A 14,706-nucleotide genomic window follows, 5' to 3' on the forward strand; every position below is an offset into this window, starting at 1 on the left:
GTATTTCCTGGCTCCTGGGCGAACCCTGCCTGCCTCAGTCTGTGACTTCAGGCGGCAACAGACCCAGGCCCTCAGTGCCCTAGGGTACTTTCCAAGCCAGCTTTGGCTCTTAGGGTGTTGAGTCAGCCAGAGTGACCACAGGGCCTGGTGCCCACGTCCCTTCTGGGTTTTGCCTCTTGTTCTAGAGTGATTATTAACAGAATCTCTTTTCACTCATGAGTGTCCCATCTTGGTCAATTAGTCCCATGGTTCCCAGCACAGATGCTGAGCCTGCGTCCTGGTAGGTCCCTGCAGTCACTTTTTAGCAGGCAGCTGGTTGTCAGGAAGATGCTCAAAAGAACACACCCCTGGAGGACATTACTGCTCTTGCTTTCGGCTTTCTTACCAGGAGTGGAGAGAAGAGGGAGTGCAAAGCAGACGGGCCGAGAGGAGTGTTTGGTGGTGGCTGATGGGGGTGTCGCCAGGGCATGGGGCTTGCAGTGAGTTGTCACCATTGCCAGCGTGCTGTGTGCACTTGGAAACCACATCGGCAGTGTAGCTTCCCGGGAGATGTCCGCGTTTGGATTTCAGAGTTTCCATACAGAGTCCTGCACGGCAGAGGTTGGCTTCATATTCTGCTAAGCAGGGGGTACCTGTGACCTGAAGTCACCCAATCTCATCTCAGATCTACTGAATCTCTTTGTGGGGCATGGGGCTTTCCAGAAATCTGATTCTGGCTTGAGAACGTTAGAAGAAGTAGACGTTTTGGAGTAAATGTGTGTTCTTCTTGCGTGTTTAGACAGTTCATTCACTCATTTAGCAGCTCTCTACTGAATGGTCTTCGTGGGCCAATCCCTGGACTGGGCGCTGGGTCTGCAGCCCAGCAGCGGGGAGTGCCCTCCAGCTGGTGATGCATCATATGAGGGGAGCACAGAGGATGGGGGCACTGAGCAGGAGCCCCCCAGACGTGGGGGTAGGGCTCAGGGCAGGCCTGAAGGATGGGGAGCAGGAGGGGAGGGACAGCAGGTGCTGGAGCCCGGAGAGGAGGGACTGGGGGACAGGAGGCAGGACGGGAGGAGGGGCTGTGGAGACTCTGATTTGGGGCTGGACTCAGAATGCGGTGAGCACTGTGAGGCCTGGAGACAAGGAGACCTTTTGGTCTGTCTGGGAAAGTGCTGGGAGGCGGGTGTGGTGGGCACAGGCCTCTGTGTCGAATGCCATCAGACTGAAATCTGTAACACTCCTGTCTGGTCTGTCTCCCCATAGATCCTGCCTGGCCTGTATATTGGCAACTTCAAAGGTGAGTTCTCTTTTTTCATTATTGTGGTAGAATATGCAAACTATTAAATATGCCATTTTAACCTTTGTTCAGTGGCAATTGAGCAGCATTAAGTACATTCTCGCTATTGTGCAGCCATCACCACTACCCATCCCCAGAACGCTTTCATTTCCAGCTGAGTCTCTACTCCCACTAGACACTACTTCCTGTCCTGCACCCCAGCCCTTGGAAACCACCTTCCTGCTTTTTGTCTTCTGAGTCTGACTGCTCCAGGGACCTCGTGTGAGCAGGCTCATGTGGCGTTAGTCCTTTTGGGACTGGTTTACTTCATGGAGCTTAATGTCGTTCTTTCGTTGTTGTACCTTGTGTCATAATTTCCTTCCTTTTAAAGACTGAAGAATATTGTGTGGATGAGCCACATTGTGTTTACCCGTTATCTGTGGATGGACACGGGTGTCTTTTGCCAATGGTGAGCTTGCTTTTTTAAAGCTTAGCTTTAGGCTCTCACACGTGGAGTCGAGGTGTGGACTCAGTCTCTGCAGTCTGGTCAGGACACGACCACCACCGGTAGCCTTGTCCTTGTACCCGACGCCTTGGCCAGTGGCTCGAACAGTGGTGTAGAGCCCTGCAGGGCCCACCTTGACCTCTGACCTTCATTTACCTGTACACACATGTTGGAGTTTTATTATCAAAAGAGGATGGCTAAAAGGCACATTTAGCAGTCATATAACTTGTTTATCATCTTTATCACTTTTATTTTCTAGTTAGTAATAAATTTTCAGAGACCTATTTTTTTAGTCACCTGGGGAAAATAAGTGGCAGTTTCATCTCTAGCCAATTATTCTTATCACACATTTCTCTGCAGCTTCTTTGATATTTACTGATATGCTATTAGCTATTGACTTTTCATTTTTAGCTTATTTGTCTCAAAATGCTCTGTAGTTGCAAAGGTGAGTAGAAAGCCACAGAGCAAAGTGCGCAGGGAGGGGAGGGGAGAGGGGCTGGCCCCAGCCCGTGTGGGGGAGGGCAGGTGTGCTCTCTCTCGTGGACTGGCCTGACGCAGGCAGAAACGAGCCTGTTATGCTGGTGGAGAGTCCCTCCTCACCACGCCTCCCTTCCTGGACACACGCGCTGGAACACACTCCAGTCTCTTTCTGGTTGTGTAAATCTGCGAGTTCAGGCTCACATTGACTCTTAAAACGGTCTCTGACTTCTCTGCGCTGAAGTTCACGTCCTCTTCCCTGCTGGGCTCGAAGGGCAGCTAACTGGCCTTAAAGACAATAATGAGCACGCTGGACTGACAGCCGCGCATCGCTGCCAGAAGGTGTTAAAAATAGTCCTGGAGTTCCTGAATTAGTAAGCTCTTTTGTTCTGAGAAAGCAGCGAGTGCTTTGTGGCAGGCAGGCGAGTTGGGCTGGAATGCACGAACATCTTTATGGTTCTTTAATGAGTTATTATTAATGGTTTTGTGGGGAGAGGGGAATGTCTTTGAGTTTGGAAAGAATATGGAATTTAGGATAAGTTCTTGGATGTAGAATTGCTGGGTGAATAGTTTCACAAATCAAAAACTGTAATAAAAACCAACCAAACCAACCAGTACTTCTGCCAACAGTTCCAGCACACTTGGAGATGGCAGACCTTGGTTTGAGCAGCGGAGGACTGAGTTCTCCTAAGACTCCCTGCTCAGGGATAGCGTGTGCACGTGCTTGTGAGTGAGCTGAAGACCCCAAGGCCGGTTCCAGCTGCGTGCATGCTCCTACCATAGTGCCAGTAGCTGTAGACAGCCATCCACCAGTCGCTTGTCCTGAAGAATAAATGCCGTCATCACTAGTGCACTGACACGTGTGGACAGAGCACATTCTCATGGGAAGAGTGATCCCAAGGTGTGTGTGTGTGGATGGCGCTGCCGCAGGATAGAAAGGCCTGGACTGGATGGGACTGTGAGGAGTGGAAGGAGCAGAGGCGCTGCCAGGAGTCACTTCTGTGCTCTTAAGGGCCAAGCAGTCGGCTTTTCCGATTTGTGGTACCAAGTGTGGTTATATTCAAAACAAAGTAATTTTGACTTCAAACCACCTTTTTTCTTGTTGTTTACCTTAATCTGTGTTACAAATGTATATTAATGGGGTGATGAAAATATTCTAAATTTAGGTTGTGTTGATGGTTGGACAATTCTGAATATACTTAAAACCATTGAATTGTGTACTTTAAAGGGGTGAATTATCTCAGTAACACTTTTTTTTCCACTTTATTTTTTTAGTAGAAGGATAATTGCTTTACAGAATTTTGTTGTTTTTGGTCATACATCAACAAGAATCAGTCTCCTGATTCTTGGTATCCCCTCCCTCCTGGACCTCCCTTCCGTCTTCCTCTCCATCCCACCCCTCTAGGTTGTCACAGAGCCCCTGTTCGGGTTTCCTGAGCCATACAGCAGATTCCCGTTGGCTGTCTATTTTACATAAGGTTGTGTAAGTTTCTACCTTACTCTCTCCATACATCTCTCCCTCTCCGCCACCCGCCCCCCGTGTCTTTAGGTCTGTTCTCTATGTCTGTTAATCCACTGCTGTTCTATCTCAGTAATGCTGTTTTTTTAAAAAAGGAAAAACGTATATTTAAACAGTTTATTTAATTTAAACAGTATATTTAAACAATTATTATGGACATGAGTTTGAGCAAACTCAGGGAGATAGTGATGGACAGAGAAGCCTGGTGTGCTGCAGTTCATTGGGTCCCAGAGAGTCGGACACGACTTAGCAACTGAACAACAGCAGCAAAACAATTATTGATTTTCCAACTGCATTCCGGGGTGGAGTCAGAATCTGGAAGGTCCTGGCCCACAGTGTCCCCCCAACTGTGCAAACCCTCCCCACACCCCTCCCAGCCCGGTGGCTCTGAACGCCTCTCCTGCTGGCTCCTCACCTCCCTCGTCTGGGAGCCCATTGCTGCAGCTTGACTGTTTCACTGCTTGTCTAAAATATACAGCCTAGTGGGGATTGGAAAATCACATTTGAGTTAAAACGTGGGGGATGCCTGTCTGTGGACCCTAATAAGTCCAGTTCCTGCCAAGTTCAAAGCTCACCTAGATCACAACTTGGGGTAGTTGGGGCCTGGGTGACTGGATGAGTCCCCATGTAGTGGATTGAGAGGCTGTTTGAGGTGGTTGGAGCAATTAAGAAAATCAAAATAAAGCCAACGTTTTTATATTACTTTTAAAGGTTATTTTCCTTACTTTAAAAGTGGTATATGCTTATTGCAGAATGTTTTAGAACGGTGCTTCTTTGTTTCTACTTTTATTCACTAAAGCTTATTTGGAATGTGGCCCTGCCATAGACCTTGAACTAAGTTGGAGCCCAGGAATCTGCCTTTTAAAAATAATCTGGGTAGTTCTTAGGCATGTTGAACTTTTACAGCCATCTGTATTGAATACACACACACACGCACACACACACACAAATGATAAAGAAAAAACTTAACACATAATTCTGTCTCTTCACGATGATCACTGTCTACGCTGATTCCTTATAGCAATTGTCCCCACTGTGTTTGTTGTCTTTATGTGTTTTTACAAGTTGAGTTCATATTGTATTTATAGTTTGGTGCCTTCTCCCCCTTTCCCCTGTTTAATCCTGTATCCCAAGCATTTTCTCATGGCGCTAATATTCTCCAGAAACAGTGATCAGACATTCGGTTTTCAATCATCTTACCCTGTATCACTTTAGAAAACCTGTCCCAGGGGAATGGACCTCCTTCTTTTCTGCTGCACCCTGTTCTGTAGATTAGCAGAAGTTCCAGCTTGAGGGGATTTGGGTGACTTTCTTCTCTGGGTGGGTTCATAGGAAGGGAATATAATTTGGTATCTCCTTAGTTTCATATGCAGATAATTTAATAGCCACGTGACTTATGAACTACTTTGTTTGGACTTTCCAGAAAGTATCCATTTTTAGTTTAGCGTAAGTGGATGCAGTTGTTGTAAACCACATCATACCTGCATCTGGTCCCATTCCCTGCTGTTTTGACATCAGGGTCGATTAGTCTCTGGCAGGTTCCTGTATCTTAGACAGAAGATTGTTTTGTATTTAATTTTAACTTAGATTACTAATCATTAAGAGGTAATTAAAAATATTTGAAATATCATTCTTTTTCCACGTTTCATGTGAAAATCTAACCTGAGGGTCTGCAACTTAACAAGCGTCAGCTACAACATGACTTAGTGGTTCATTTCCTTTAAACAGCAATAATCATCATTATAATATTTATCAAACTACATACTTTTCAAGTTTTATATGACCACTTTGTATCAAAAGACGTGTCAGTCAGAAATAAACTGTTACCCGCAGAATACCTAAAAGCAATAACTCTAGATTCCCTTTGTTGTTCAGTTGCTAAGTTGTATCCCGCTTTTGCAACCCCATGGACTGCAGCATACCAGGCTTCCCTGTCCTTCATTATCACCAGGAATTTGCTCAAACTTATGTCCATTGAGACAGTGATGCCATCCAGCCATCTCTGTTGTCCCCTTCTCCTCCTGCCCTCAATCTTTCCCAGTATCAGGGTCTTTTCCAATGAGTTGGCTCTTCATGTATCAGGTGGCCAAAGTATTGGAGCTTCAGCTTCAGCATCAGTCCTTCCAATGAATATTCAGGGTTGGTTTCCTTTAGGATTGATTGGTTTGATCTCCTTGTAGTCCAAGGGACTCTCAAGAGTCTTCTCAAGAACCACAATTCAGTTACGAATTTTTAAGAAAGAAATATGCAAGTAATTTTGTGCTTTTTCCTAAAGGAGTAATTCACTTGCAAAAAATACTAAAAAGTCCCCCTTTTCTGTGACAGATGCCAGAGATGCAGAGCAATTGAGCAAGAACAAGGTGACGCACATTCTATCTGTGCACGACAGCGCCAGGCCGATGCTGGAGGTGAGGGTGCTGGTCTGTGCTCCCGTCTGTGCTGTGCTCCTGGGGGCAGGCGGGGGGGGGGGGGGGGGTCAGGCAGTGTGTGGTCGTGCTCCTGGGGGCAGGCGGGGGGGGGGGGGGGGTCAGGCAGTGTGTGCTCGGCAGCGGCTCCTATCCTGGCTGCGCGGGGCCTGTGCTTGGCCATGCCTGTGCCTGGCCCTCTGGCTGGGCTGGGCCGGCAGGGGGGCCCTGGTTCTCACCATCCTCTTGTTGTGTCACTGCCTTGACTTTCTTGGCTGAATGCCAAAGAACAAACACTTCTGTTTCCCTTTAGATTTTAAGGACATTTAAAACCCATTTTTATTCCTTTCAAAATTACCCCCCTGTTTTAGAATCCCAAAGAATTCAGGCTGCTCCTTTCCTGACTTTTTTCCATTTGAGCTCAATTATCTATCATTTGCATTTCAGGAAACAAAGCCTCTGAGGATAAATTGTCCCTAGAAATTTTCTAGTGCTTCTCTCTGTAGACGGTCAGTGAAGAAGCTGTTGTTGTGTTTCAGGTTTTAAAGTAAATAGGATGTGTCTGCCTGTACAGTGATTCCAAAAACATCTTCAATTTTACCCTAATGGATGGTTTGAGCTGTTGGCTGGGAGCACAGTCTCTCTCTATTAGCCTTGGCAGAGCCCAAGCTACCTCTTTTCAGAAAATAGTGTGAATATGGTTGTGAAATGTGTGTGTGTGTTTCTATTTCAGGGTGGGGTATTGGAAAGGGAGGTGTGGCTCATTCTGAAAGAATCCTCATTCAAGCAGTTTTCACTTAAGTTCATATTACACAAGAGTAGGTAATATATTCTTATTTCAAAGTTATCAGTTTTACTTGGCCATTAGAGCTGCTGGATTTCAGTCAGTGTCCAAAAAGATGAGAACTTAGAATAATAAGCAATTCAACTGGCCTCACCATCAGAGGCCCCCAGGAGGTGAACAGACTTGAACTCCTTTCTCCAGATCTGAGCTCACGATTCCCTCTGGTTTATCTCATGGTTTTGTTAAGGTGCTGTCATCTGTGTTGCAGTGTGGTTTTGTTGGAAACAACAACAAAGCATCATTTTTTGGAGGCTGACATCTCCTTTGAAAATAGTTACTCCATTTTCCATGTATCAACAATAGTTCGTTAAAACACACGGCCAAGTTTGTTAGAACACATGGCCTAGGTGACAAGTTAAATGTAATCTGGTCATGACTGACTTCCTCTTCAATCATAAGATGAGACTTGAGGTTTCCTTCATTTTAATAAACTGCATCGATGTCCTGCCCACCCTCACCCTCCAGGCTGCCTCACGGCATTGTACCCCGCTGCCCACAGCACACCGTCATGTAGGAAGGCAGCTGGGAGTCTGTGCCACCGCCACTTCTGCCCAGAGAACTGGCCTTCAAGTCTAGGAGGAAAGAGCCCCGCCCTCGCCTTTCCCACCTCCCCACTTTACACGCAGGAGCAAGGGCTGGAGGGCTGGCAAGTGGAGCGATTGCAACCTGGTATAAACAGAACACTGTTGATGTAAAAGTCTCAGTGTTCTGGGCAAACTGTGTTCCCTCACCAGCTGTGACTGCGTATCCTCTTTATTCCCTGTGAGAAATAAGGGACCCTGTGCCTTTTCCCCACGAGACTGCCTCTTTCATTTTTAGATGTCTGTTTCAGGCTTTGGGTGCTGTTATTATCTCACTCAATAAGTACTTTCCTGTGATTTCATGTTTATTTCAAGTTAGATCTCTGTTTTATAGCATAACATAGTTTATCGCTGTCCTTATTTTATTCATTTTTAACTTCACAAGTGATTCATGAGTATGTTCTTATTTTAAACATTAAAGCAATAGATTCTCTGATTGCACAAGTGGGGAAAACAGAGGCATTAAAGTGATGTGAGTGGGCATGCTCACCTTCAGGGAAGGGACAGAGGGAGTCCTCCGGGGTTCTGGGAGTTCCAGACCTTTGCTGAGCCCTCTGCCTGATGCATAAATGTAGTCATCTGCCTGATGCATAAATGTAGTCATCTCTCTTAAATTTCAAACTCAGTTCCAGAAGCCATAATCTCACCAGGCTGAGATGAGTCTGGGAAGTTATCTCCGTGTTGTGCTGGTCCTGACCCTGGGGAGGGGACCAGGGGAGCAGGACCTGGATGGGGTGAGAGGGAAGAGCATGTGCAGCACTGACAGCCAGCCTGGCGAGGGTAAGGGGGCATAGAGCACAGGAGACGACAGAGCCGCCACCTCCTTCCCTTTCTGGGGTCTTCAAAGCCAAGAGGGTTTATGGAATGCACCCCACCTTTCTCTGGGCAGACCCGGGGTGGGGCAGGCTAGACGTGGAGAGGCAGTTACTGTTTAAAATTGAGAGGTTTTGGTCCTGTCACATCCTAGTGGAAGTCCTAGGGATCTAGAGACTCTGCCTGGGGGAGTGCCAAGTCATGCCTCCTGGCAGTGCCCTGCCTGCCAGGGACCACCTGCTCATCACTAGCACCCGGGAGCCCAGTCCGCACGATGGCAGCGTCCTGGCTGCTGTGGTGTAACCGGACCCGGGGCCTCGCACGTCACCTCTAGCAAGTGGCAGAGCTGGGGAGGGTCCATTGCCTCGTGGCTTTATTTCAAATAGGAGTTAAGCCCAAACCGTAATTATAACATTGAAGGAGGAACATCCCTTCCTCTGATTCCACATTGAGGGCCGGGCAGGGGAGCTGCTTCTGCTGAAAACGTTTCCTTTTTTGTGAGCTGGGTCTTCATCACCTACTGGTTGCTCCAGATTTGAGGGGGTGGTGAAAACTGCTGTCACAAAGACAGTGCTCTTTCAGAAAATCAGAAAGCCCATGTTGTTTGTAGGGGCTGAGGAAGTAATATTGAGCAATGAAAGGTTTCTCCCTTCCCCTGAGAAAAAAACCAGAGGTCTGTCTTTCTAATGTAAGAATTTCAGAGTTTGTTTCATTTTTCATGTTGGTATTTAACCAGAGCACCTGCAGGAAACAACTATTTTTCACTATTAACAAAAATACTTTTAAAGTATTTTCATTCCTTCACTGGGCTAATGACACAAAAGAATTTAATTTTAAAGTGATTTCTATTTTCAGATTAAATAGAAAAAAATAGTTTGCATACATATATTCACAACAGGGCATTGTGTGCACACCAGATAGGTATTTTGAGCTTGAGTTCAGCTTGGATATTCTTCCCATTTTGAGTTGTGGCTTATATTTTAAACCATTTATGCATTTGTTTTTGTTTTCAAGAATAGGATGTTTTCATAGGCCAGCATTTATTCCTGGTGATTCTGTTTTATATTTCCTTTAACATGAAAGACATTTTCTTGAGGTGTCCAGGCTCAGAATTTAACGCAGTTGGTTCTGTTTGCAGCTGACCACTTCTGCTGGCTCTGATCCTTCCTGTGTCTGTGTGTCTCCCAGAGACACCCAGTCTGTGTGGACAGTGGTCCTGAGTGCTGAGGGCTCCTGGGATGGCCTGGCCCCCTGCCACGTGTCCGTCTGGGGGCCCGCTCTGCCTCTCACCCTCAGAAGCTTTGCTGCCTTCCCAAATGCAAATAAGCCCCATCCAAGGTATGCAGTGGCATTTGAAGTTTAAGAGACTTTCTTCTGTGTCCACGTCTCTCTCTCTCCCTCCTCTTGCCCCCTGCCCCAAATCCTCCCGTCCCTGAGAGCTGGGCTCAGCTCTTGGTCTGAGAAGGACACGCCAGTGCCCGCCAGCCTCAGGCCTGCTGCCCTTTCCCTGTAATATCTGTGGGCATCAAATGACTAAGATCTGCCCTCCTGAGCTGGTCCAAGGCCGCTGCGGGCAGTGGGTTTCTTGGTCTCCCCAGCATGCAGCCCGGCTCTGGCTCTGCATGTGCTTCTGACGGTCTCTGCACCGCATGCTTTTCAGCTTCACCACGAGGTGAGAAGCCACGTCTCTGGGGGTCTGTGACTGACTTCAGGGTATGGAAGAAGAATGGTCTTACTGGCCATAGCGCTCTGTGAGGTCAGAGGTCAGGTGGTGCAGGGCCACCTCCCCGGGCACCCGCACTGTCAGGAACCCCATGTGCAGATGCCCAGCACGCACGCTTGGTGTGGCCTGCAGGCCAGAAGAGCCTGTTGCTAAGTTCCCGCCACCGAGTGACGCTCCTGCAACTCTGACTGGTCTCAATGGTCTTTCGGCTGCCTTTGGTCTGCATTCGAAGCCTGTTCCTACAAGGACAGGAGAGTCTAAGATACGAACAGGGGGTGATTAATTAAAAGAAGACTTCCCACAGCCACGGCAGGTGAGGTGGGGACAGAGTTCGCTGGGACCTCATCTCAGGCCTGCTTGGAGGCAGACCATGGGAAGCTGAGAGGACTTCCCAGGCTCCAGGCCTGCATTCTGATTCACAGGGAGACCTGTGCCCCCTTGTCTTCCTCAGAGGTTTCCTAGGCAGATCCAGCTCTGCCCTCCTCCCAAGCTGGTGACCTTGTCAGCTTGGGTCTTAGGACCCTGAGCCCCCTCCTGTCCACGGCCTTCAAGTCACGGGAATTGTTGCCACGAGGAAGAGCCTGCTGGACACTACACACCTCGTCCCGGCACAGGGGTGTGGGCAGGAGGCTCCCTGCAGTTCTGCTTGTAATCAGGAAACTGGAGCCGACCCGCACACCCAGCAGAAAGGCCCTGGTCAGTGGTGATGCCTCTGTAGAAAAGAAATACTCTGCAGCCACTGAAAAAGAAGAGGGGGGCTTACACGTATGCACAGGAAACAGTTAACTTTTAAGCAAAAGAAGCAAGTTGTAGAATAATATCCACACTATGATCCCATTTATGTAAATTATACATTAATAATGTACTCCTGTATGTACAAATATGGGGCTTCCCAGGTGGCGCTAGTAGTTAAGAACCCGGCTACCAGTGCAGGAGACTTGGGTTCAATCCCTGGGTCTGGAAGATCCCCTAGAGAAAGGAAATGGCAACCCTCTTCAGTATTCTTGCCTGGAGAATCCCATGGACAGAGGAGCCTGGCGGGCTACAGTCCCTAGGGTCACAAAGAGTCGGACACGACTGAGTGACTTAGCATGCACACATGTACACGTATGTGTGTAAAGGCACAGATAAGAGTTTGCGAGGACCATGTCATACTCCTAGGATTGGCAAAGGGGAGTCAGTTAAGAGGGTGGGAACACAGAGTGTCACGTTTTTCTTACTTATTTTCCTCAATGGGGGGATCTTTACAGTATCTTTTTGGATGGAGGGATCATGAAAGGAAGATAAGCAGGTGGCCACCTCTTGGAGTCTAGAGCAGTGACGGGCAGGCTGCACTTAGGTGTCTAGGCATGGCTGGGCCGGGCTCTGTATGTGGTGACAGGGCTCCCCATGGATTCACATGTAAATGTATGACCTCAGACACACCCTGTGCTCGTCACCTGTGGCCAGTGCCCACAGAGTGCCTCTCTCAGCCGTCCTGATCTTCTGGTGGGGGGACAGCCCGTGACACACCTTCTGACTATATACATTTCATTTTCAGCATCAGTTGTGTTTTTCCTCTGATTGTTTCAGTTGAGTAAGTTTATGCCCTTTTAGAGCTCGCAGATCCCTGGTAATACAGGTTGGAGACTGGGCAAGAAATCCTGATTGGAGTGGCTGGCGTGGGTGAGTTCTGTCACTGCACTGGTGTTACCAACCACCACACTCTCGTCACTGCTGATGAGGCTCAGGGCCTTGGGCAGCTACTCAGTGTCGGACCTGGGCAATTCTCGGCTTGACAGTTGTCGCCATCTCTCCACTAAAGTCTTTGAGTATCAGTGGCACGTCCTGTACCAAAGGTTTGCAGCTTTCATGTGTTGAGGTAAATTTGTTTGAAGCCAACCCCAGACTTAAATAGAAATGACTCAAATAGAAATGATTATGGTAGGTATCGAAAACTGTCTAGTAATCTCTCTTTCTTAAATCCAGCTGTGTCTGAGTTCCGTGTGTGGGGGCAGTCAAGTGCAAAGAAGGCGCCCCCCCGCCACCACGCCCGTCCCTGGCTGCTGGCCTTCTGTGTCAAGTGGAGGTCTAGAGCTGGAATTCCAGCTCAAATGGGCCAGAGGGGCAGAAATTGTCGAGGGTTCATTGGTTCTAGAGAGGAAAGCAGCCTTCTCATCTCTGAGTGAGAGAGCTGTGCTCACTGCCTGGCTCCCTGGAGCCCCTGCCCTTCAGCTGTGGGTGGTCTCTCGACTTCACACAGTCACTGATCAGCCTCTCCACTCAACTCAAGACTTTGGCACAGCACTATCCTTCCTAGAGTTTCCTCTCAAGTCCCAGTTTCATGAGTGTTTCTTGTTGAGCCCCCTGTGTGCTCAGGTCCTCAGGTTTGTGCCAAGCGCTTCTCCTCGTGTGGGGGTGGGGGGTGCTCCTAGGTTGGACCCCTCCCAGTCCCCAGTGGGGCATATGACAGAGATAGGATCTGCCGGGACTCGCAAACCAAGGTCTCAGGAGAGGTGAGGACCATGTCCTCTCCCCGCTGCTCTAGCTGGAACAGCAGCCTGGATGCACTGTGACAGGACACCAGGGTGCTAGCTGGTCTGTTCGTGAAGAGCCTCGCTCCGTGGGCTGGAGGTTGGGAAGACTCTATGAAGAGGAGTGATGAGGCAGCCTGGCAGGATGGGTATATCCGGTTCGGGGAGAGGTGTGTCTCAAGTGGGACCAGCCCTTCCTGGATGGTCAGGAAGGGGGAAATGAGCCCTGGGGCCATAGGACACGTGTGGATGGTGGCTGGGTACCCAGTGGCTAGGGTGGTCAGCACGCTGGGACGAGGGTGGTGCCATCTTCAGTTCTCTTTTTGGCTAAATTGGGCGTTATTCCTTCAGATTCAGCAAATGCTGGTTGAGTGCATCCCTTGTAGCAGGAATTGGGTATAAAATACAGTGAGAAGTAAGGTGTGGCCCAGCACCAAGAGATAGGCATGGAAACCCTAAAACCGTGCAGATTCGTGCTTTCGCCGCAGAGCTCAGGGGCTGGGGCCACCTCCCTGCCGGGTCCTGCAGGCCTCGCCACGGGGCCAGCACCATGGGGCGACCCTGGAGGATGAGGGGGGCAGCGCATGCAGGGCCCCAGGTGTGCAGGCACAGGCGGGCTCCAGAACTCCAGAGGGCTCAGAGGGCTCCCTGACCAGGTCTGCAGGGAACCAGGCTGGAGGGGCCACAGGGACGGTCAGGGGAAGTTGCGTCTGTCAAGCTGAGGAGTCTGGGCTTCATCTTATGTGAAGCAGTCAGCAAAGGTTCACGAACAAAGTCAGGTGAGACACTCACGTTTCCTCCCCAGGAGGTGGGAGACGGTAGAGCTGAAGGACTCAGCAATAGGACAGAGGCATGCTGCAGTTGCGCTCATGCCTGAGGTTGATGGAGCACATGCTCTTGTCTGAGAAAGGCCACAGCCTGAGGGGGACTCACTTTCGTAGGGCCTCACTGTCAGCATGTTTCTGGGTCCAGGTCAGGACAGCGCCGCAGACCAGTGGGAACTCCGCGTGTTGTGGAGGCCGGCGGCGGGCCCATGGGTGTTGGGAGTGTTGCAGGCTCCTTGGGAGAAGGGCCTTCAACTCTATAGTCAGAAGTTTGAATGAGCAGTTAAAGGTGGTTAGTTGGTTAAGACCCAAAGCAGAGTTAAACGGCTCTATGGGGGCCGTTGTTGTTTTTAGCCACAGGAAAAATACTGATTTAAATGTAGCCTGGTTTACTGAAGACTGGTTTAAGCAAATTTGCTATGTGCAGGTGCTCCTGTCATTCATTCTTAAGTAGGCACTGCCCATGGGCCCTGCGCCTGCCAGGCCTGCAAGAGAAACAGGCCCTCCTGGCCCGAAGCTTGAGGGAAGCAGTGGCCCCAGACAGTAGCCTGGCCTCGCTGTGGCTGAGGTCCTGCCATCCCCTCTCCTGGGATGGTTCGGAGCCTGCGTGTGCCCCGAGGCAGAGGCTGGTGTCGGGCCCCAGGTCTGGATTGAGAAACTGTTTCTCTCCTTTCAGTTGTCACAAGGAGCACAGATGTCGTTTCAACATTCATAGCCAGGCAGGGCATCTCCACCAGCTCTGCCGTCTTGTCCAAGGGAAGACCTGTGACTGCGTGGTGAGGGGGCGGCAAGCCGTGGCCGCTGCAGCCCTGGCTGCTGGCGTGGACGTGGTGCGTCTGGGTCTGAGTGGGAGCCTCCTTCTCTGGAGGGCCAGCTGTGGACCTTGTCCCAACCACAGGAACCATGGCTGGAGCCTGAGAAAGGAGAGGCCGTCCTGTGTTGCTCCCCTAGCTGGAGGGATGCTCCCCTCACCCGTGTGGTTACCTGGGATCCAGGGCAGCAGAGTGGAGCCCGGACTTCAGCTTTGGCCTTCTGGTCTGGGGAATTGTCCTTAACCCAAGACATTTAGAGGTCATTCCAAACTGTGCTGGCCCTCAGAGTAGTTGGGGCCTGGTGATGGTGGGCCTGGTCCAACCTGAATTTACCTGTTCAACCAGACCAGCCACTCAGCCTTCAGGTGGAAGGCACACCCAGATCCACAGATGGACCCAAATTGACTGAAGTCAGGCTGCGTTCATACAGAC

At 49.5% G+C, this 14,706-nt stretch overlaps 1 protein-coding gene across 9 annotated transcripts in view; it reads left to right on the forward strand.

Moving 5' to 3' along the window:
- DUSP22 (dual specificity phosphatase 22) overlaps positions 1-14,706 on the forward strand; it is a 47,710-nt gene that overhangs the window by 8,806 nt on the left and 24,198 nt on the right. For 3 of the 9 annotated variants that reach the window (XM_020884219.2, XM_070464152.1, XM_070464153.1), the window contains exons 2-3: positions 1,246-1,279; positions 6,085-6,167. In XM_020884219.2, coding sequence (XP_020739878.1) covers positions 1,246-1,279; positions 6,085-6,167 — 117 coding nt within the window. Of the gene's footprint in view, positions 1-1,245; positions 1,280-2,384; positions 2,615-6,084; positions 6,168-9,580; positions 9,741-14,706 lie in introns of those variants that run through there. The other 6 variants (XM_070464158.1, XM_070464156.1, XM_070464159.1 and 3 more) reach the window with 3 other exon arrangements.

This window comes from Odocoileus virginianus, unplaced genomic scaffold (genome assembly GCF_023699985.2).
Source record: "Odocoileus virginianus isolate 20LAN1187 ecotype Illinois unplaced genomic scaffold, Ovbor_1.2 Unplaced_Contig_19, whole genome shotgun sequence".
In the NCBI taxonomy this organism is placed as follows: domain Eukaryota; kingdom Metazoa; phylum Chordata; class Mammalia; order Artiodactyla; family Cervidae; genus Odocoileus; species Odocoileus virginianus.